The following is a 23,819-nucleotide window of genomic DNA, read 5'->3' as shown; positions in this document are numbered from 1 at the left end:
TTCTTAATTGTTATGAGCCCAGGAAGGACATTTTGACTTACTTCCTAATCAGTATTAATTTTTATTTATTTGTTACTTTTTAGGTACAGTAGACGAAATTTTAAATTTAAACATATTTTATTTAATAAATTCAATAGGATTGGACAACAGGCATAGCCTATGTATACCCTCTTCTTGTATAATAGGTCATGTTACATAAATTTTTAGAATTATATAGGACACTATACTTATATAACTGTAATCATGTATTTAAATAATAACATATTACGTATATTATTTGTGAATTACAGAGCTATAATAATATATGAGGATATACATTATAATACAGTAATACAGTAGACGAATTATGTAGTTAGAATTAAGCTGCATTTACCAATGACAGTCCGGCTGTTATTGTCAAATTTTATCTTTATTGTATACATCATGTAAAATTTGTTCCAAGAGTTTTACAGGTTGATAGGGGAACAAAAAATAAAAGTGTTAGTTGCTTGCAACCTCTTTTTTAATTCCATTTAAATGATTCTATTGCTGCATGGTGTTAAACGTTTTATGCATGGAAAAAGTACGTTCGACCAAAGAACAGAGGCGTGGTGTGGAGTTCTTAAGAAGCTTGGGATTCAATGGTGGATTAATTTATTTGAAGATATCGTGGATACTGAGATGTTCGACTTAGACAATCCAGTTGTGAAAGAGTGCCTGCAATTTACGTCATGGACGTCTTGCAAACTGATTTGGAGAGAATAGCGAATCACAGGAATTATCATGGTCAAGACATCATCTACACATTCTAAAGTTTAACCTCAAGAGTACATCTCAGATGATAAAAAAAGATAATAATCTAAAAAAATAAAAAATGAAATGAAGTTATTAAAATATCAGGAAATTATATTAAAAATAAAAATAATTGTACTACACTTTGATGACGAATAGCAAAAGCTGTATTCAATTCGGAGCAAACAAATCAAATGAAATTGAGCTGTTTCATGCCAAAAATTATACATCTTGTCATAGCTCTCATAATGGCGCAAATTTGAATTAACCAAGCGATATATCTTGATTTATTCATTGTTCTGTGATATTTATGAAAAAATTGTTATCAGATTCCTCTTTCTGAAAATAATAAAGAACTAATACAGTAATTGTCAAAATAAATTAAATGGCTGTTATATCAAATTTATTTAAAGTCAATCAGGACTCAAGCTATATACTTCTTGTTTCTTGCTTGTACTTATTACTTACTTGTTGTTTTTTAATACTTACTAGTTTTTAATTAATTCTTAATACTTACTACCTATTACTTAATACTTGCTTGTTAATTGTTAAATTTTATTTCTTAATTGTTATTACTTATTATTTACTGGTTATTTATTAATTCTTAATACTTATTTGTTTTACTTGTTATTTTCTAGTTATTTCTAATTTCATTTTAATTTTTCATCTCTACGACAATCAGCTCCAATATCATGAAAAGTTATAGATATTGGCATATGTATTTTGTATCTTAGAATAAAAATGTTTAAGTAATAATGCATGTATTATTGTGGTTTTTTATGTTTAGAATCAATTTTCAAATACATCTCATTTGGATAAAAAAAAGCATCTTTCCTGTACGAGCCAATTAGTAAATGTATGCATAGTAAAAGTATATATTTTTTGAAAGTACAGCCCATTACAGTTTTACCCAAAATTATGCCTGGAACAATTTTTTACTGGAGGTTGGCTTGGAGTCTAATATCTTTTTTAGTTAATTTACTATGCAAATTTGATATTCTAAATTTTTCAAAAGTGAGGGTAACTTATAATCTTAAACTGTTTTCTGGATCTTCAACCTTCTAGATACATGCATGCAAAGTTTAAAAATAACGCTTAAAAAATATTCATGTATGATAACCCCTTTTCTTGGGTATAAAATGTTCTGGTTTTTTTTTATCTTTTGACTTTCTAATATTTTTTATCCTTGTTTAAGAACTTTTCAAAATATTCAAATGAATAACTGTTAGTCAGTGTAAATTATTATTCAAGATTTTGTAAAATAAATGCATATACAAGTAAAAAGAATTATCCTAATACATCATGAGCAGTTGTTTTTTTTACATATCAGCTGATTTATAAGCTAGATAAGATCCTGAATGTAGAGCAGTTACTGCTTTTTTACCCTCAGAAAGTCAGCAAATTCAGATTTTTAACAATTTGAAAGAATAATATTAAGATGAATTTGAATTTAACAAAGTGTCCCAGAAAGAAGCCATCTATATATATAAACAAGTCAATACCAAAGACAATACTAGACTGTATTCACATATGTACGGCAATACCAATCCCGAGGTTAAAGTTTAATAAAAAAAAATTGAATTTTACCCATTTAAATCTATGTACGCGTAGAGAATATTTTTCTGCCCTCAAAATGAGCAAAAATGAAGACCGGACCGGTGTAGTATAAAAAATATTTCAGTTCTCATACAAAATTTTACTGTATTTATTCTAAAATAAAGGTAAAGTTTGTTGGCACATGACAGTGACAGAATTACGGATTGAAATATCAAAACCATATATGTCCCCCTATAAAATTACTTCGATCTCGGGTGCATTTATAAAAAAAAAATTCTTTATATCAATAAAAAGTAATCTTCTTTGCTGGAACTAGTGTTGGTATCAGTGTCCATGTTGAGCGGTACACCAACGCCACGTGTTAGTCATTGCTCGAAATTCAAATTTTTTTTATCAAATAATAGTTACATGTTTGTCATAAAAAAATAAGTCATAACAATTAAGAAATAAGTCAATATGTCCTTCCAGGGCTCATAACAATTAAGAAGTAAGTCAATGTCCTCCCAGGGCTTCCGTAAAAGACAAGCAAGTCATCACCATGAAAAAGTCGTTCAAACTTGACGACGATTTGGTCGTTCTTTTGAAACAAATAGTGCATTTTTTTAATTTAAAAACAAATAGTTCATTTTGTAATTTGAAACAAATAGTACATTTTGGAAACAAATAGTTCATTTTGTAATTTGAAACAAATAGTACATTTTTGTTAAGTTCAGCTACATACGTCAATCACGTTGCAAACGATGGTCTATTTACTTTATGGTTTTCATATATATGTGCTAACTGAATTGCACCCCGCATCAAGCACGGTAAGATACGTTGCTACGAGGTTGTAGGAATCGAATCAAGCACTGGGATGGCTTCGAGCACTCTAGCGTGTGATTGCGTCAATCACATTAATGGCAACTGGGAAAGCGTTGAGCATGCACTGAATAACTTCGACAGCAACGTTGGACGAGTTGCGTTGAGTAGTACGACGCAACTGCACAAAGTTTAAGGAGTAGCAAGTAAAATACAGTATGTATCTATGAAGTAATGCAACAATAACGCTGGGCAGAGTGCGACCAACAAACAAACATGCAACGCCGGACTTTGGTGAATTATCTACTTACATTTTTGAAATTGTATGCATAATTTATTCTATTAAACGTGGGTGTTTTATTTTTTTTAACTTGTTTGTTTTGTATTAATGCAACGATAATATGCAGTACACTATTTATACCGATCCCACACAACTGTTTGTTTGAAATGGTTTCCCTGTGCCACCAACCGCACGGACACTCTCTAATGTATTGTTTGATGACAAATTTCAAATATTTTTTTCCACATTTTAATGAATCTTTAACGAAAAATGATGAATCATTAATTAATCTTACATATATAAACTATACCGGTATATAAATGCAATTATGCCATTTAAAATACACACACAATCTCAAATTGCATAACGTTTGACTAATTTTATATGAATAAATTATAAATAATAAAGTGTCAAGAATAATGATTTTTTTCTCGATAAAGCAGTGTCAGAATGGGGAGATTCAGGTCATGTCTGTTTCTTTTTTCACAACAACATGAATTAACAACTTATAGACCGTGTATTATTGCCATTATCTATATCTCACCTGAATACAGCGATACCTGAGCCACTAATGTGAGTAGTTGTGAAGAACTGGCCACTGACAAACAATCCACGGAACGGGGGCACGGATTCTATCACTAGTCGTCGCGGCCCATTATTTGAACGACATGATTTATTCTTCATATCCGTTGAAAAAATAATTCAACACAATGACTAATGGAAGGAAATATTTTTATTACAAAAAATATGAAAGGACAAAATATGAGCTCAAGCTTTTTTGTAATTGTTCACGATAAGTCCTCTTTCAACATTTTTCTCCTGTGAACTGTACTGTTTTGTAGGTTCAGTTTAGGATTGACGTTTTAAAGATTCTTCGACCTAAATATTCATGTTCCAAACTGTGCTTGCTTACAATTCTGTAGTACTTTGTTCTGCTGAATGACGAAATGTGTAATAACGTTAACTGGACATTGTCTTTTTCAAATTTAAGCAAATAAGGTGGGCTAAAGCATCTTATAATTTGTAGATGATATCATAAGAATTATTTCTGGTAACAGTCCGTCCATCTCAGTATGTATACTTATAATTATGGTTGTAAGGTTATTTTTTATATTCATAGATGTATACAATGTAAATAAATGTACACCAATCAAAAAATACAAAAAATCAAATGTTATCGAAGACCATCTTTATGCTTAAGTTGATAAATGTTGGAAATAAGCGCCGTGAACCAACGCTCAGGCTTATGTTGATTTTTTTTCCTCGGAACAATCGATTTCTTGGGTCAAAATTCCGAAATTGTGAGCATCTTACAATGACACACCTAATTTTTAAGAGTATTATGGCGACTGGTTTTCATATCTAAGGCGAGAAAATTGTCGAGTAATACAAGTATTACGTCAAAGTATTATCTGGCTTTTAAGTGTTGAAGTAATACCTGTTTCATACCTAATGCATCATAATATATCTGGTTATGTTACAAAAATCACATTCATTTGAGACTTATGTTTTTTACCGTCCTCATTGACAATCAGAGTCCGTATTCGTTTAATTAATGAGGGAAGATTTCAAAATTATCTAAGGGGAAAAAAAAGCTAATGAGTAATCGAAGGATATCGCTTAACGAGGGAAAGGAAAACGGGGGAACATATTCTATTGGAATATATAAACATGATTACCCGTATAGCAACACTCGTCGCTTTGTATATTGTCAAATTCAATTCACTGACTAAGTACAGCTGTTTGATAAATAAGATCTTGATAACTCAAGTATGGGAAGTTATAAATATTATACACACTTCTGGTTGGTATCAGATCTTTTTCTCTCCCTCTCTCGTGTTTACGATTTTTTTATTTTTTTATTTTGAACAGTTGGTCGACGTTCGTCTTCATTGAACCTTTTGCGCTCTGGTTTCTTCAAATATTTGTATCTCGCAACGGCGGCTTACAGCCACTGGTCATCTGCAGAAGGCCTCATCAGCTGTTTCATATGCTACTCTCGCCACATATCTTTCACGGTCATTCATCGAATATGGGAATTATAACGTCGTCTGATGAATCGATACAGAAATTGTTTACCTACATTTAAGGTGACTGGCTCTGGATTAGACTGTGACAATGGCACAAATGCCTTTAAGACCATAAAAACCTTGATGTGTAACACTAGCTAAAATGACTTCACTTCTGACGAGGTTTTGTGCTTTTGGTCGTGAATACTTGATTATCACAGGTGGAATAAAGGAGACCACAGACTAGCAGAAATTCGATGAGGACCGAAGCATGCCGAGCGCTGAGTTTTCTTCTTGGGTACTGTATTAGATATTAAATCTCTCCAGATTAAGGGGTCGTAGATTCTGTGATAAAACTATTATCAAATAGTTTTCAAGTTGAACAGTTCTATATTTATTATGTATACATCCCCCACGTTGTAACCTCTCACCTGCAGTGACGATGGTACGTTCTTCACCAACCAAAAACGTCGAAACATATCAGTGAAGGCGTACGGCCGTGCTATATTGGGATCTCGCATTTTCCAATTTGTGAAATGTAAGCTATGTCAGGTAAACGCGTTTTCTCAATGCAAGGTGCAATTAGATGTGTACGCTAATTCGTGACTGATGGATTATGTGTAAACATTCCAAATTGGTTTTTCGTCTTTCCGATCACATGGACCAATAGAAGGAATTTGACGTTACTCATTCGATTTGCGAGCTATTGCATTTAAAAAAGAATACTATATAGTGTGATGGCAGTTTTGCTCTTAACTATTACAGGACGAGCGCTTTAAACAGGAAACATAAATGTAATGAAAATATTTACGTAGCAGGTTTAATCATATTTACACACGGGACATCTATTCATTGAACTGGAAAAGTTATATAGGAAAGCAACAGCTTTCGGTACCGGCAAACTGGATTCGCTCCGCGAAACCATTACGTCCCGTCTCTTCCCGAGGTCGTCTTCATGTAGGCAAAGGCGTTCCAAACGTTCGCCCAAGATGTCGGGAGAGGAACAGACGGGAAGAGCCGGTGCAACCGAACGCAACGAGGAGTATGAAAGGATGGAGAAATGGCTGGACGACCACCCAGAGTTTACGCACGATTACTTTGCCAGGAAGGCCAAAAGAACCATGGTGGACGGGTGGCTGCTTGCCCAGGCTCTGTCGCACAGTCCGAACTTCAAACAACCAGAAACCAGCAATTCCAGCGGCTCCAACTCTAGAAATAATTCTGGCACTAACACTCCCGTGCGGAAAATCTCGGCGCAGGAGTTTGACCGCGGGGATACGTTGAATCCCATCGTATCGACGGTGGACGGCGCTCGGACGTTTCTCGGACCGTCGACGTCACAGACGTCGGTCTCAAGCAAATTCCACCGACGCCCAAGAACAGAACTGAAAACTTTAGACGAAAAAGAACTTATGTATGAATTAGTAATTGACATTTGTAATGAACTAGATGTCAACAGTCTGTGTCATAAGATATTACAGAACGTGTGTATTTTACTCAATGCAGACAGGTGTTCGTTGTTTTTGGTGCACGGGCGGGAGGATGAGGATCGTTTCTTGGAGGCCAAACTCTTCGACGTCAGTGCTGATACAACTTTGGAAGAAGTGTGTGAAAACAGGGAGGCGATTAGAATCCCCTGGGGGACGGGAATCATAGGTCACGTAGCGCAGACGGGAGAACTGTTGAACATTCCGGATGCGTACAAGGTAATTTTATCGTCTGCAGTTCTGTGGAAACTACGCAATATTGTGTAGGAAAACAAGATGTTGGTACTTTATATCTGACATCTAAAATAATACCTTTCTGCTTGGCGACGTGCAGAAATTAATGACCTGCACAAAAATATGAATTTCGTGCAAAGTATTTTATAGGAAGGTCACTAGAAAACAATATAATGCAAACGGCGATTCATGTACGATAAAGTATAATTACCAACCATGAATTATTTTAATGACAAATTATAAACGTGCGTAAATGGATAAGTCATGTTTCTACCTTTAATTGACAAATCTTGCATGGGTCGTTTTCTCTGATTTTTTTTCACTTGCCCATCCGTAGTGGTGGGTTGGAAGCGAAAACCACGTGCTTGCTCATAAAATGGGTAGCTCCAAATAGAAAGCGCCTCTTTGTACAGTAGGTGGAATTTTTGCGGAAGTTTTAAACCTTTAACTCGTTTCTGTCAGCAATTTCCTCTTTAATTGTGTAAAGTTGCGAAAGAAAATTACAACAGGGCACCGATTGACGTCATAAAATGCTCGGTTCATTGAAGGCCGAAATAAAGCCAGTTAACCTTGGGATCTTGTTATCGAAAAACTTATCACTTCTACACTCCGAAAATCTGATAAGACGTCTCGATTACCAAATCCACGGGTAAAACAGTAAATGCCAGTCTGTAAGAAAACTAATTTTACCGTAAAGTTATGTGAACGTTATCCTCGCTTACAACCGACTAAACGTAACCTAATGGTCAATGCGATGGACGAAGAAATTGGATTTATTTTGCGGTTCGTTTTTAATTTGTTCATGTCAGCAAATGCTTGATATATTGCGAAAAGATGACCATTTATTTCCCATCAATTGGCAAAGATTGGGGGAGCCAATGCTCACAATTTAGACTAAGTTGCAATCGCCATGTACAAACGTTTCTTCTTTTTAGTGTAAAGAATAATTTCTCCTGTCCTTATTGGACATTTATAGAAATTGATGCGTTTACAGTTTCCCCCTAGAGAAATGAAGTAATGCCTGCACTATTTAAAAACTTCATATGGTGTATGTTTAGCCATCTGTGTGTCTGTCTGAGCAGAACTTCCTAATGCTGTCTTCAAAAAGTTCACCCTGCCTTTGGTGAATTCAGCAGTATTTGATTATTCTGTCAGATTCTAACTAAATACAAGCTGCAAGCAGATGGATTTGATAGATAAACTAGTAAGTTGAACCCACATCTGCTTTTCTGATTGCCTTTTTTGCATTACTAAACAGTGTTATGGTTAACCTATAAACAAAATCCCCCACACTTCAATGTGAAGTGAAACTTTTGTTTTAGGATAAATAGATCTCTCCAAAGAGTAATATTGATGAAAGTTGTGTGTATGGTTTTTCTTTCATGGTAGCACTTCACACAAAATATGTGATGTAAGTTGTAGGCTATATTTCAGCAATATTGATTAATAGTTGTTGAAATGTTTTTATATCAAATCAAACCATGTTAATTGCTTTTTGACATTATAGATGATCAGATTATCTGGAAGTAACTAATTGTTGATACTAAGACTGTAAAAATGGTAAAAATTAATTTACAACTTATTTAAAGTCTTATATTAATATATTGCACATTTTAAGTAGCAACTTATTTAAAGTCTAGTGATATAATCCACATTTTTTCTTTATTAAATAAATATGATAAATCTACTTATACATGTTGCAAAGAGCCATCGGGAGTTTTAGAATAAATGTTTAAGTTCTCCATTATGATTTATAAGCATAGTTTTCTCGGGGGTAAAAAAGTAAAACAAGGTAGTGGGTTGGCACCTTGGCCTAATTTTCAGCTTGTAAAGTGTTCATAAAATTTTTAAATGAAAGGGCCTTTTTCGCTAAGAAAATATTAAACGTCATTGACTGTTTGCACAGTAGATCCACAGGGCTTCTGACCCTCAAACAATCCATTTTCAAGTATTCAGGATTTTCCTCTGCATATTTGCTTATGAAGATATCTCACACAATTTCAGTTGTTTAACGTTTTGAAATCTTCTTGTAATACACATTTCTGCTAGAGCACAGGATTTAAAGCCCTGCTTGATTCTTCTTATACAGCACTTTGTGCGTTACAGCCCATGGACAGGTAGATAAAATGGCTATTAGTCTCATTCATTGAAGTAATTGACCTTCTTTAGACAGATTTTATGATTATGACATAGTTGAACTAAAGTGGATAAATTCAGGAAAAAATTTCTTGTGCTTAACACAGAGACATTATACTGTAACATATATTAGTTAGTAGTTTAAGGACATCTGTCCCTGGCTTAACAGTAAAGTAACATATTTATTTATATTTATCCTGTTTTTCCTGCAAATTTAAATCATGATGCATCTCATATTATGATAAGGAAATGAAAACTTTTGAGTATTTGATTTCATTTTCAAATCTTGATTGGGAAATAAAGATAAAAATCTCCGAAAATAAAGGTAAAATTCTCCAAAAATATTTCTGATTCTTTTCACTGAAAAGGGACAGCTGTTGAACAATATCCAAAATATGTTTGCTAAACTGTCATGTACTACATTCCAATCACTCAAGTTTGTGTTCTATGAAAAAGAATTGAAGATGAAGGAGATCTTCATAAAACTAGCTACAGCTTCTGAAAGGATTCTACAAAGAAAGCACACATCTAGCTAGATAGTAAAAGGACAATTATAAGCCTCTCCTGTTATATTTTATTGTTATATTTTATTGTTTGTTGTACTGCATGCATTTCATAGAGCAAATTACCATAATTAACTGTGTCTGATGACCTTTGTTGATATCAAGCCAGTAGATTACAATCTAAAAACTGTACAATCACTGTATAGACAGGAAGTTTTAAATGATAACAGATTTCCTGTGTTGTCGGGAAGTATAAGCAGATCTGGAAGGTACAGAAATCAGGAAGATAATACGAAATTTTGCATCAAAGTGTACTGTAAGACATGTATTTCAAGGATATCTTCAGTGGAGAAACATAAAATCAAACATGCGTACACTGTATGATCAGGAAATAAAATTTAAGAGAATTTTTTCTGCTAGGAAATGTTCCAAGGAACCGGCCATTAATCTGACCAGTTCAAACATTGCCTAGCTACAGTGATTTGGGTTGAGTTATTTTACTACTTTATAACTGTAAATTTTCTATCTGAACAGAACTTGATCTTTAGGAACAGTAACATAGGATTATTTTCACATTACTTATCACCAAATTTTAGTACCTATATTGTGGGTACATGTGATAATGTAAAACTTTGCTGACAAGAGCAAGACAACATGGTGAAAGGGATTACTGCAAAAGTGACACCATCTTTGCGACAAAAATCTTTGGTTGGCAATGATATTAGGTGGCCTCTTTTTATTCATTTGATGAGAAAAGAAATGAAGAAAGGAGATTAAGTCTGATTTTATGGTCTTTGTCATGTTTTAAGTTGTGAAGGTGACTAACGCTTTAAGCTTTGAATATGCAATCTGGTTGAACACGGCCAATGATAAAAGCTTACCTTAATACAGATTTTATGAAAAAATATTGATGAAAAATATTGGATGACATTATTAGGTTAAGTGATTTTGGAAAAAAATAGATTACCACAGGAAAAAATCCATTTGATAATGGTGGTAGCCTGTAAAGCATGTCTTTTGTAACGTTTACTGAACAAATGCTATAAATCTTGATATCATACTTATTTACAGAAAAATTTGTTGTCTAGAACTCCACTATTTTGAAAGCAAATGTCCATTTTACAATCTTTTTGTAACTCCCCAGATCTTTTTTGTAGTATGTAATGCAAAAATGATGCAGCTTTGATATACACATATGAAATTTAGAATTTTTAGATGACATGAACAATCAATAGTACCGGTAAGTTGAATATATATTTGTCAGTCTTAAATGATAAATCATTCAAAATTAAAGTGATCTCAAGGCCTTTAAAGCTGGCAGGCAAGAACAGATGAAAAAGAATTGCATGGTCCATGGAGACGGACACTTGGTTAGGGGTTTGTCACTCAAACAGCAAATCAATACCCACAATGCAATATGGTCCAGCAGCTGACGATACTAAGTGAGGGTTTAAATCATCCCAGGGGTATTTAAAGCTGGATATATTTTTCTCCGGCTTTATTCGGTCTGACAATTCCAAACTTGGTTAAACGGAAAGAAATAATCTCTATGGATCACTTCAAGGAAAAGTGTCTTTCTAGTCATAGAAGAAATCTAACAGCTGACTGATTGATTGAAGAGACCTTTCTATATAAACTCTTTGGATGGAGTAAATAATGGATTATACTAGGCTATATTGTATAAATACACAATAACTTTGAATAAATGAAATTTGTATTGCATCATTTACGTTTAAATCAGAAAAATTTAGTATATATGTTATAATGAAAGTGAATTGAACATTATAAATTGATATGAAAAGGATTAACATCATGAACTTTTCTTTGGAGTTCTAACTCATTTCAAACCAGTGGTATAATTATCATTATAATCATTTAATTGACCTATCTATCAAATAAACTGTCATCTTCAACTTTGGGAAAAGTTAATCAATTCAGCTCTTTAAAGGTGTAATGTTTTTCAAGAGTATTGAAATATATATATATTGCAATTTAGAATACTGTATACAGGTTTTTTTTTCTCCCTGTGTAATTTCTGCCTTTTCTACACTTGCAAAGAATTTTGCCCCATCTTAAATTCACCCATACACAGTTGTGTTTAAAGAGAGATAATTTTAGACAGTGGGATTTGCTTAGTCTTCAGTTTGCCTGCTGACAATGAGGGCAAAAAGGGCGAAAATAAAAGTTATAAAACGGGGGCAGTGATTTCCCTGTAAACAGTATACTGGTAAAAAAAAAAACATGAAAAAAAAAATGATTCAAATTAGTCAAATGTACCTGGGTCATGGAATTTTTTGTACTTATATGAATCAGCGGTCAATTAAGATATGTAACATTTTGTAAGATTCAATTTGATATAAATATGTTAACATGTAAGTACTAGTAAATATTTTTTTGAATAAGCTGATGAATTTAAATCATATGAAATTGTCTTATAAACAGTTGATTCTAGAAATTGTGTGTTGTTACAGTTTGGTTTCATTGATTTTTGTTATAAACAAAAGGCTAATATTTGAGGACTATATTACTTCTAATGAAGGCATAAGGTTGTAATTCTAAGTGTTTGTTTCTAGCTTCTTTGGTGCTGTCTCTCTCTCTCTCTCTCTCTCTCTCTCTCTCTCTCTCTCTCTCTCTCAACTCTTGTGGAAGGGAATGCTAATTCACTTGGTAGGATGGTTCTTTTATAAAAATTGTACTTATTTTTACTTTGAGGTCTACAATGCAGAATATGCAAGTAAAAAGTTTGTTTAAAAAGACTGCCTGCAACAACAAGTACCAACTGCTGGATTCAAACCAGTAACCATTTTATTACAAGCCAAATGCGAACATTCATAGCTTAAACTTGAGCCACTAGAGGCTTGTAATGGGGTTTTCAACTAGTGTCATGATACAATGTTCAATTGTTTGTAGAATCACCTCAACTATGTACTGTATACAGGGTTATTTTTGCCTTGTGTAATTTTGGTTTGGCCCCGTCTTGAATTCGCCCAGATGTAGTTGTGTTAACAAAGATATTATTTGCAACATAGAATTTGCCCAGTCTTTAATTTGTCTCTGATAACGAGGGCGAAAGGGGTGAAAAATAAAATGGGGTATACAGTAATCGTATTGTGACATGCTTCACTAACTAACAGTAACTAAGCAATGATAGTATTACGGTCTCTAATTGGTACAATGTGTCTCCTCAAATGACCATTTCATTATACTCGTACTTGCATCTTGTCCCCGCATGTCTGCTCATACATGATACAGCTGTATGTATACTAATTTAAAAGAACAAATCATAATGGGAGAAAATAATTACTACTGTGTCTATGTATATAATACAATTTGTCCCCATTAGATCAGCTAAAACGCAATATAGATAACATCTGTGTCACTTTTCCTGTGGGCTGCGATTCGATATTGACTTGGTGAAGCAGACAGATTGTGAAATGGTGTCCCCTAGATCAATAAAAGTCTGTCTTTATTATGCTGAGGCTGTAGAAGCTCCTATCTTTATAATTGCAAATCAGCTTTAATCAAATTAATATAGCTTTACAGTAATTCCAGCGGGAAATCCGGTAAAAACCCAAGAATGAAACTCTGGTGCTGCATTGTGATAGTGTTACCGGAATCGCATACCAATGTTTTATTCCGCGGCGTTATCAAAATGCAAATGTCAGTTCATTTTATCAAACTAACCAATATATTCAAGAGTTTTCATTACGGATCTTCATACGATCAGCTTGAAATATTAATAAGATGTGATAATCTTGCATTCTAGCAGACAAGCATCCTGTAGAGACACCAGTCTTGTAGCAGGTTTTCATTTAAGATGTAAATAATAGCTAGTTTAGTACTCTAATGATGCAAGAAGATCCCCTGTACTGGTAATTGGTCTTAAAAGCAATATATCTTCACAAAATCAGTGCTTTCCATGTTGAGTCATTCACAGAATTGTACTTAAAACATCATCTACTAGAATTCTTACGGATGGTGGAAAATGTGCATTTGGCTAAAATCCTACGACCAGATCAGTGTAGGGAATGCTAAAATAGATACAAAATGGGCGTTGTACCAAGTGATCTTGAGGGTGAAAATGTTTCATTTAAATGTCTGATATAGGGAACATTATGAAAGTTTAATATATCACATTGAAGACTTCAATGGATAGATAAGGAACTTTCATATTAATATATATCCATCCAAAAGTGCCATTACTATTGAGGTAAAAAGTTCACCCATCATTTGATGAACACAGCAGACTTCAGAGAGGGCTTTCACAAAATGCAAAAAATAAGACGAAAGTATTAGTGATGGGAAATCAGGATTAAAACTTGTCGTTATCTTTGATTCCAATCCTGCTGAGATTATCATTTTTTTGTGAAAAGAAAACACTCTTTTGATGGGAACACCACAGTGAAAATTGTAATGATGGGATTAAATATTCAGACACACCCCTTTATAAGAGTTCTAAAACTAGATCTTCAATTCAATTTATAAGTTGTATGTACGTCAGCAGTGTAATGAAAGAAATTTATTCATATTTGTCATGTTTGAATTAAGACATCAGAAAAAAAGATAAATGATTGATCAACAAATATTCATGTAATAAATAAAATCATAGAATGCTAAATAAGAGTTGCTGAGTGTAGTAAGTTGATATTTGTCAGAAGTACATGACTTGTTTTGTGTAAAGTGGGACATGGCAAGATTCGGTGGTTTGTGACTCAACCGATCTCTTTTAAAGCTCTTGGACTCCAAACGATTATATTATAATAAGAGAGTCATTATTCAATACATTTTTCTTAATTCCTGAATATTTGCAACCAAAGCTTTGCACTTAATAATATTAGCAGCTCACTGGTGCATCAGCATCATTACCCATGCAAGCCAGAGAACTGTTTCATTATTGCACTTTTAACAAACATTTCACCAGCTTTGTGGAATTCTTTGTACTTTTGAAAAGTGGAAAATTGAGATATGATTATGATTATATGAGAAATTGATGGTGATGCATTAATTGCTGTCTGGATGAATATCTCTTGGAAATGATGCATGTTGAATGGGAAGGTGCACTAGCTCCGTCATGCATGCAGCATAATTATGTCTGTGCATGACATGCATCTACCAGTAACATGTTATCCTCTAGTTTGATGTAGACTTCATTTACTTTGGTCTCATTCTCTTTGATATACACATCTAAAAGTAAAGAAAATAAACCAAAGTCCTACTCCAACTGATAAATCAGTACTTAGTTTGAAAGAAGCATATTAAGATATCCAGGTGCATTTTTTAAGGGAGAGAAGGAGTCTCCTTATCTTTGATTTCTTGATAAGTGGTCCATATATCAGTTAAATCAATCTAACTGGTCACAGACTCTTGACTCTTGGGGAATGATTTAGGAATCCTGTGGGTAAGGAGGTTACAGGCCTGATAAAGCTGATGACAGATTTGGTCACTTACGGGATCTATATCCCAGGATCAAGGTAGTTTTAATGGGGAAGAAGTGCAACCAGGTCCTACAGAAGTATAAAAGGACTGCACTCCCGCAGGTTATAATGAAGATCTTTTCCAATTTACCGGTAATAGTTTGCTTAAGAAGACAATAATTCTATGGGGGAAAAAATTGGTTAAAAAAATTGATTATTATGTTAAGATATGTTTTACCTTTAAATATCATATAGATTTAAAGGCTGCCTTATACAGATGATAATACACTGTACTACTTGACAGGAGGTGAGATGCCTCGCTCAATACATTATCTGATTCAGTGAAATGTTTTTTAAAGTTTACAAACTGTTATATTTGAAACCAATGGAAAATTCAGCAAAGAATCTAAGTTATAATAGCTTTTGCACTTAGTTGGAAAGTAAGGGTTGTTTGTACTATACCGGTGTATATACTAGTAAGTGCATGCCATATCACAATGCTAAAAAAAAAATCAGACCAGTTTTAGATATGGGTGGGGCATCTTCATTGTACCCATACATGTTACATAATATGATTCTATTCAAATGTTGATTTTCATTACTTAGAATAGGACAGGTGTGTGCTGGGATTACTATATAAAAAACAACATCTCCTTCAGAAAGAGATATACATTTTAACATTGACTAATACAATCAAACTTCATTATCTCGAACTAGATGGGACTGTTTAAAAACTTCGAGATATCTGAGTATTCGAGATATCGAGGATAAAATACTTAAAAAATAAGTTGTTTGGACTTACAAATTACTTCGACATATCCATTGTATTCAAGGTATCAGTGTTCAAGATATCAAAGTACAACTGTATTTCAATATCTTTGGTCATTCAAACATAAATATCAGTATTTGTATTTTGTAAACAAGGAACTCCCCTTAAAATGTTGGTAGAAACTGAGTATATAGATACATTCATTTTGCCTTTGGTTATAGCAAGGTTTTTTTCTTCAATTTACTACCCAACAATTTGGTATCTAATGAATATGTATAGATATGTTTGAACAAAGGAAGATTAAGATAAATAGAATTTTGCCAGACTCTGGTAAAAATGTGTCACCTTTGCCGGTAATGTGATCTTTAGAGTGACAACCTGCTTTAGTTTCTCTTCTGCTCTGACAGGCAGACAAGTACACTTGCTTTTATGTACCTGCACACTGCAAATGGTACACAGAACTTCAGCTTAAAAATGATTGTACGTGTGGTAGTAACAAGGAAAGTGAAGTGTATGAATGCACTATTGATGTCTTTACTATTTTCTGCAACAGTAACAGAATTAATACATAATGAAAACTCATATCTCACTTTTGCTTATGAATAGAAGGACTTCTAGATTGTAGGAATTCTTCAAACTATTGCTCTCGTTTAGAAATTGAAATGTTACACAGAGGGAGAGGAGTTTGCTTTTTTATTTTAAAAAAACATTTGGCACTGATATTTGAATTTTAATCTTATCAAACTTAAATGTGCGACATTTACATAAAAATCTTTCTATAGATGGGAACTTGACAAATCCATTAAAAGGAACTCAGCATATATACCAAGTGTTAAAACATGAAAATCAATTGGGTTATTGGTTTTGCTCTAAACTAGACATGGGTTCTGCAATAGGATTCAAGTGGTGCATAATGCATTTTACATAAAAGAGAGCCTAGCATGATGGAGTGATGAAGATCAGTATAAATATAATATGGCAATCCAAGTGTCACTGTGGATGTTCTCCTAGATGCATTAGCCTTGTATTTATCTACTCTGGCGAGCTTAAGAGACAAAGAGACTGTGAATGGATGAGGAGGACATTTGGCTCTTGAATGTGGAAGTGACAACTGTTGCCGGAAAATGTCGTCTCAAATTAGTGACTGACCAAAGAAAAATCACACATTCAGTCATTATGTCTCATGAAATTAATACCTCTGTGCCCAATATTTCCGATTCCAACAGAATGGCAGAATGTCATGATTATTCATGGTCCAGTAACCGACATTAGGATGTTCTTTTGAATAATTGTCCATCTTATTCATATATGTATGAGTTGTGTGTTTATAAAATGACAGTTGATGTGATAGTATTATCACTAATCAATGCACAATCTTGATAAATGATGCATATTCTCTTACAAACAATTTGATATCGGGGTCCAACAGGGATCAAGTTTAGTGGAATAAATTGTTTTATACTATTTAAGAATACAGTTGAACTTCGATATCTAGAACACTGATATCTCGAATACAATGGATATGTCGAAGTGATTTGTAAGTCCCATCCACTTATTTTTTAAGTATTTCACCCTCAATCTCGAATACTCAGATATCTCAAAGTTTTTAAACAGTCCCATCTTGTTCGATATAACGAAGTTTGACTGTATATGGACATGTAATTCAATTCTTGAATATTAATATTAATTTATTGTTCCAGCATCTAATTTTTTAGAGACATAGTTTAAGTTTAGGTTACTAATTCAATTTTGTGTTCAGATAATCACACTATTATATAATGATTTAATAAAATCATAAACACGGCCAAAATACTGTTAATTGTGTCTTTTATGTTGTATATATATGTATTAATCTGCATTTTAATTCATGACAATGTACACTAATAGATTGTTTTGCTTTTCACAGGATCCAAGGTTTAATAATGAAATTGACTTGCAAATGGGATATAGGACTCACAGCATTTTGAGTACACCAATCAAAGACTGTGATGGGGTAGTCATAGGCGTGGCTCAGGCTATCAACAGAACCAACTGCAAAGATGAACCTTTTAATCTGCATGATGAGAAGGTAAACATGTGTTTATTTAAATTTATTCATTATGAAAATGATTATTTCACATGTTCTCATTTGCCATAAATTTAATTCAGCTCAGATGGTAAAAGAAAAGCACATTTGTGAAATTTGCAAGCCATATCATATCTTGAGTGAAATGCTTGATGGACTTGCGACTACCTGCTTGTCATAAAAGTGATAGGTGCTGTGTGTGGACGCTGTAGTTTAATTATCATACAGTGTGTTCTATGACTTTGAAAGACTGAATCTTTTATGAAATCCTTACAAAATGCCTGTACATGCCATTAATTAATTGCATCTACAATATACCCATAAATATTCTTTTCAAATGTCGGAATAAGGTGAAAAAAAGGAAATGTGAATTAAACTGTGCACACGGTCAAAGATGCATGTGACAAATATTCCTGAAGGTCAGCTTAATGAAAAATGCGAAATGTCACTTACCGGTAATCAAAATGTTATCTTTTTTATGAGAAAATATTTCAATAATTTGCATATAAACCACTGTGCTTTGTACAGTTATATGGTTTTGTCTAGTAGTTTGTAACGCCTACTTAATTATTGTCCCTAGCTATTAAAAGCACTAAACTTAAAACTTTGCATGATTAAATGCAGTTAATTTATAAAGAAATACTCTTCCATATGCTTGACTTCATGATAAAATGTATAATAAACCTAAAGCTTCTTGGGGGAATGATAAAAAATGGACATTAATGACTCAAATCATCATTTTTTGAATATATGTATTGAAAGATGTCATTAGTTTACTATGCAGTATTGAAGTGCCATATATTGTTCCAAAAGCTGCACTTTTACATCTTCTAGCTAACAGATCATTCCTGATTTTCTTATAATCAGGTATTTTTATCCAGAGGGCTTAATCATTATTTTTTCAAATCCCTTCAGATTTTTTTCAAAGAGAGATTTGAAACCTATCAACTGCCCAAAATGCCATCTTCAATATGATAATTGATTAGCTGGTGAACATGATTGAAAGGAGAATTGCTTCAAGGTTTTACAGCACAAAACCCCCCAAAACAATTTACTTGTAAACGAGTAAGAAATCTAAAGCAAAGTTCATGCTATGAACACTGTAACCTTGCATAATTTGATGCCATTTTTTGTAGACTTGGCATGCAATAAATCTTCATTATTTCTCTTACGTGTTACATTTCTGAGAGGATTGTGTTCTGGGCTTAAGTAATGCTTATAAGAAGTCCCAGGATTCATTTACATGATCTTCAATAAAATCTCCAAATCACGCTTCCCATGCAATGGTAAATGAAAAGTTCTCATTAAACCCAAAAGTAATAGGGAAAAGGGTGTTCCAAAGAGCAATATTATATTTGACACCTATAAAGTACAAGTACTTATAAAGCATTGCCAAGAGCTCAGTCATACAATACACATTGTACAATCAAAAAGTAAATGTTAACACAATATCTAAACAGAGTTGCTCTCTGTTTTCTTCGCCTGATAGGATTGTTTTTCTCCATTATCTTTTGATTTTGCTCTTGGGATCAGCTAACAGAGTCAGATGGTTCTGTTGCTTGTTGAAATCATTGTTGGACTCAGTCTTATGGAGGATCATTGCCCACATAGTGTTACCTCTTGATGTCCTTTTGTCTGCAAGACTCTATGACACACTTTGCTGACCCTATTACTATGTCTCCTTCAAGATTGTTACATTGTACTTTAGATGTCCTTTAGCTGCAGATATTGGTTCCAGAGCTGAGTTTCTGTCAGTCTTAGATTGATCAAATAGCAATTAGGGCTAATCTTTCGCCAGGTAGAAATGTTGAACATGACTTTTTCAAAACTCAGTATTTGAAATTAGACAATTCATGTTATTAACTTACTGAGTTAATTTAGGCTCCAAGGAACATTTTAGTAGGAAATTAGTTTTTATATGTTCTCAGTGAAATTCTGTGTCACTAGTACCTTTGTTTTTATTAGAATTTGCTTTAACGTACGTTTAATGTACTTCGATGTTTTTCATTTTATCATATCTAGAACCATTTCTCATTGAAAATTAAAGTGTTTGAAATCTTAGCTCTTTAGATTGCATGTTATGTAATGATAATGATATCATAATCTATTCAGATTAGAACAAATATATATACCCGGTAATAGGTCTTTAATTACTTTATATTCATTGAAATGATTGATATGTGTATCATAAATGACTTCCTTTGTAACCATGCATCTTTTGTTAGCCTTACTTGATATTACAAACTACAATTATTATCGTAAGCCGATTATTGCAAGTGCGCATTTTATTTGTGAGTTTATTCATTTTTGAAAACATCTATGAAATTTGATAATGTTCTTGCCATAACAGGATTGTACCTTATCATCTTTACAGATATTTTCCAATTACATGGCATTCTGTGGAATTGGGCTGAAGAATGCTCAACTGTATGAGAAATCCTTACTAGAAAATCGAAGAAACCAGGCGAGTCTCTTTAACCTTAAAGACTGTATACCTGAAAGTTTAATGAAAAAAATATAAATTTGAAAACATTTTTTCTTGCATGAATCTCTTAATTTTGAAGAGCAACTTTGACCATTATGAAAAGCAAATTTGTTCAATTCTCAAGGATCGTGAGGTCATTTTCAAGCCATGACTTTACAATGATCTTGTCCTTTGTTGACCCTTTATCTTATTCTTGATATTGGGCGCGCTTGATTATAAGCTTAACTTGGTGTACACCAGTATATACACCGGTGTAAAAATTTTGTATTGTATGTCAAGTCCACTTCAATGAAATAGTGTACATGGTGTAGGGAAGTTAAGAGTGAATATACGGAAAAGGGTGCAGTTTTAACAAAGAATCTGCTGTTCTGCGACAATTAATAGGTTTTTTGTGATATAAGTGCAGTAAAATAAACACACATTTCAAATTTAATGGCTTTCATACAACTGCCAACTTTTATGCGACTTCTAATCCGTTACATTACTTAATATCATTTTCCAAGTTTCCATCATAACATTTGTCCGCCATATTGGTTTCAGTGCTACACCCAACAACACATGCCCCTGACTCGGTATAGAAAAGTGTTCACCTAAATGCTACACCTTTGCACTTGATTTACGAAAGTGTGTACACGGTGTACACCTTTTGGTAAAATCAAGCGCGCCCATTACAATATATAAACAGAAAGTTAACTAGTTTTTTGTGTCGAAATGAATTTTAATTGTTCATTGATTTTCATTTTAGGTCTTGCTAGACTTGGCAAGGGTAATATTTGAAGAACAGAACAATGTGGCCAACTTGATCTACAAGATTATGATGCACACTCAGTCCCTTCTTCAATGTCAGAGATGTCAGGTCATGCTTATCGACGACCTCTGCAAGGTCAGTGATGTGTAATGTTTAACTCCTGGGTCACAAATATAGAGTGGGTTCCTAATGTTGTACCAGCACATATGATACACCCAGCACACTCGAGCATCACCATCTACAATACACAGACACGTGATTGTATCAAAATACTCTACTTACCAAATATATATTTCCATGTAATACATGTATTTTTTTCGTTTTTTTTTTTTTAGAAATTCTGTTTTTTAACCCAATTTAAACCTATTCCATTTTGCACCTCAATTTATTTTGTAAATTTGTACGTAATACAGTACTGGTAAATCACAGAAAATTTAGATGTTTATCTTTTGCCCTATATTACAACAGTTTTGACAGATTAGGACAAAATGTTAATAGTTGTTTGTATGTGATTTACATCAGGTATTCTGATACTAAATCTGTCACACTCAGTATATCACATAGTAGACATTATATATGTGCTATTTATATTTGAAACTTAAAGAAGTAATTTTTATTAGACTTTGTAATCACAGAAATTGAAAAGAAAATTTTGGATAGAAGTTTTTTTTATCCAGTTGTACAAAGATTTTAGTGCAAAAGAAGACACACTTGTCATAATTGCTAATTTCCTCTGACATACTCGCTTAAATCATCAGTCGTCATGACATTATATAAACATGAAGCATGCTTCGTTCTTTTTCAGAAGAATATCAAACACTGTCCGCTTGGCATGGTGACTATTTCAAGGAGATTTCGCACCATTAACTCAACCTGCACATGCATTTTTTAATTATTCAAGAAATGTCATTTTTGAGGCTTCATGGGATTCTTGCCTGTACATGTTTGAATATAAGTGGATGTTTTGTAACAAGTTATGCTAATCAATGAAACAAGCTGATTTTCTCCCTCAAAAATGACATATTTCTGCACTTAAACTCTGCTCTCCCTTTCTTGATATCCTTATAATAAGCACCTGACAGTTCCCATTTGAAGTGACATTAACTTAGATATAGAGAAGTATAGCTGTATGGGTTCACTATTAGACAAAGTGTTCCTACTAGACAGAAATAATTAACATATTTCATGATTGAGTACTCCTTCCTGTTTTCTTCACAGATCGCCCACCTGTGCCTGAAGTTGGGTATTTCTGATCAATATAATTACTGTCCCACTTAATTTCTCAATCAGTCAAAGGTTCTTTCTGTTTTGCATAATTTTTACACACACCTTCAATATTTTTATCTAAATTTGTCTAAAATAAATCTTGATTAAGAGTAAAATGCCTCATATGATAGATGAAATCATTATCAATAAATACTTCCCAAATTTTTGCCTAATAAAATAAGAAGTACATATATTCTTTTAGGTCAACTTAATTATGACCTGCAAGATTTGATGCACTGAAAAGTCCATGTCAATATACTGACATAGATTGCAATTGTGAAAAATAAACTTTAAAAAAATATATGCTGTATTTGATTAATGCAAGCTAAAACCAGAAAAAGGTCACAATCTATGAAAAAAGTTTTGTCCAACATTCATAACTACATACTTGTGTAATGTTTGTTAGCACTTACCAGGTGAGCAATGTGGTCTGTAGGCCTTCTAGTTTGAGATTACATCTACCTATTTATTCAATATTGTACCACAATCTCTCTATTGCTCTCTACAAATATGGATAATGATAAAACTAAATTATTCTTAAACTTATTTTCATTGTCTTTTTCACAAATGACAATTTTTTTATGTTATCTTTTTCACTTGATTCATTCCAAAACCTATCACAAGTGCAGACAAGAACTTAAAAAATGCACCCCATTTGGTATTTAATGTAATCAAGAAACACCTATTAATACTGTGACATTGCTCTACACACGTAATTTTGCTTAATACTTAGGATGTACAATGTTTGGGGAAAAAAGAGATTTCTGACAGTGACCAACATGTGTCATTAAACATAACAAATGCTAGGCATGCCTAAACCCTGAATAACTTTCTGTCTTTCATAAACCTAGCACTTAATTATATCTGCTACATTTATATGTCTTTAGGTTATATAAAGGAAAAGTATGAATTGACTATGATATACCCGGTATTTCATTTTATTTTCTAGCAAGTCCAACTAAATCAGCAAAGATACATCATTAATCAAATTATTTATAATCAAGACAGGTAGATGCACATAAATTAATTTGTGAATCAGGGTTAGGGCTAATGTCAGTCCTGTTTTTTAGCAAGCGCAACTCCTCTTTTACCGTACGCTGCACAGAATTTATTTAAACTTTGAAGGCATTTGGGACACAATGTGTAGATGTGCACTTACCAGAAAATTTCAATTTCTTTATTAAGCGCAATTCCTCTTAAACCGCTGCATGGTTTTTTGGGAAACTTTGTACGCATTAAGGACACAATGTGTAGATGTGCATTATTCCATTATTTTTTTCTGGGAATTTTGACTAGG

General features: G+C 33.2%; 1 protein-coding gene across 1 annotated transcript in view; it reads left to right on the top strand.

Annotated features, from left to right (window-relative positions):
• The first annotated feature begins 5,244 nt into the window (after positions 1 to 5,244).
• LOC105347202 (dual 3',5'-cyclic-AMP and -GMP phosphodiesterase 11) overlaps positions 5,245 to 23,819 on the top strand; it is a 36,651-nt gene continuing 18,076 nt past the window's right edge. Inside the window, exons 1-5 of the mRNA XM_066065446.1 lie at positions 5,245 to 7,121; positions 17,865 to 18,026; positions 20,398 to 20,487; positions 21,254 to 21,400; positions 22,858 to 22,887. Of these exons, the coding sequence (XP_065921518.1) occupies positions 6,405 to 7,121; positions 17,865 to 18,026; positions 20,398 to 20,487; positions 21,254 to 21,400; positions 22,858 to 22,887 (1,146 nt within the window). The 5' untranslated portion in view covers positions 5,245 to 6,404. The remainder of the gene's footprint in view (positions 7,122 to 17,864; positions 18,027 to 20,397; positions 20,488 to 21,253; positions 21,401 to 22,857; positions 22,888 to 23,819) is intronic.

The sequence above is a fragment of the Magallana gigas genome, chromosome 7 (genome assembly GCF_963853765.1).
Source record: "Magallana gigas chromosome 7, xbMagGiga1.1, whole genome shotgun sequence".
NCBI classification, from domain to species: Eukaryota; Metazoa; Mollusca; class Bivalvia; order Ostreida; family Ostreidae; genus Magallana; species Magallana gigas.
The sequence above is the reverse complement of the archived record's forward strand: the minus strand, read 5'-3'. Positions and strand labels throughout refer to the sequence as shown.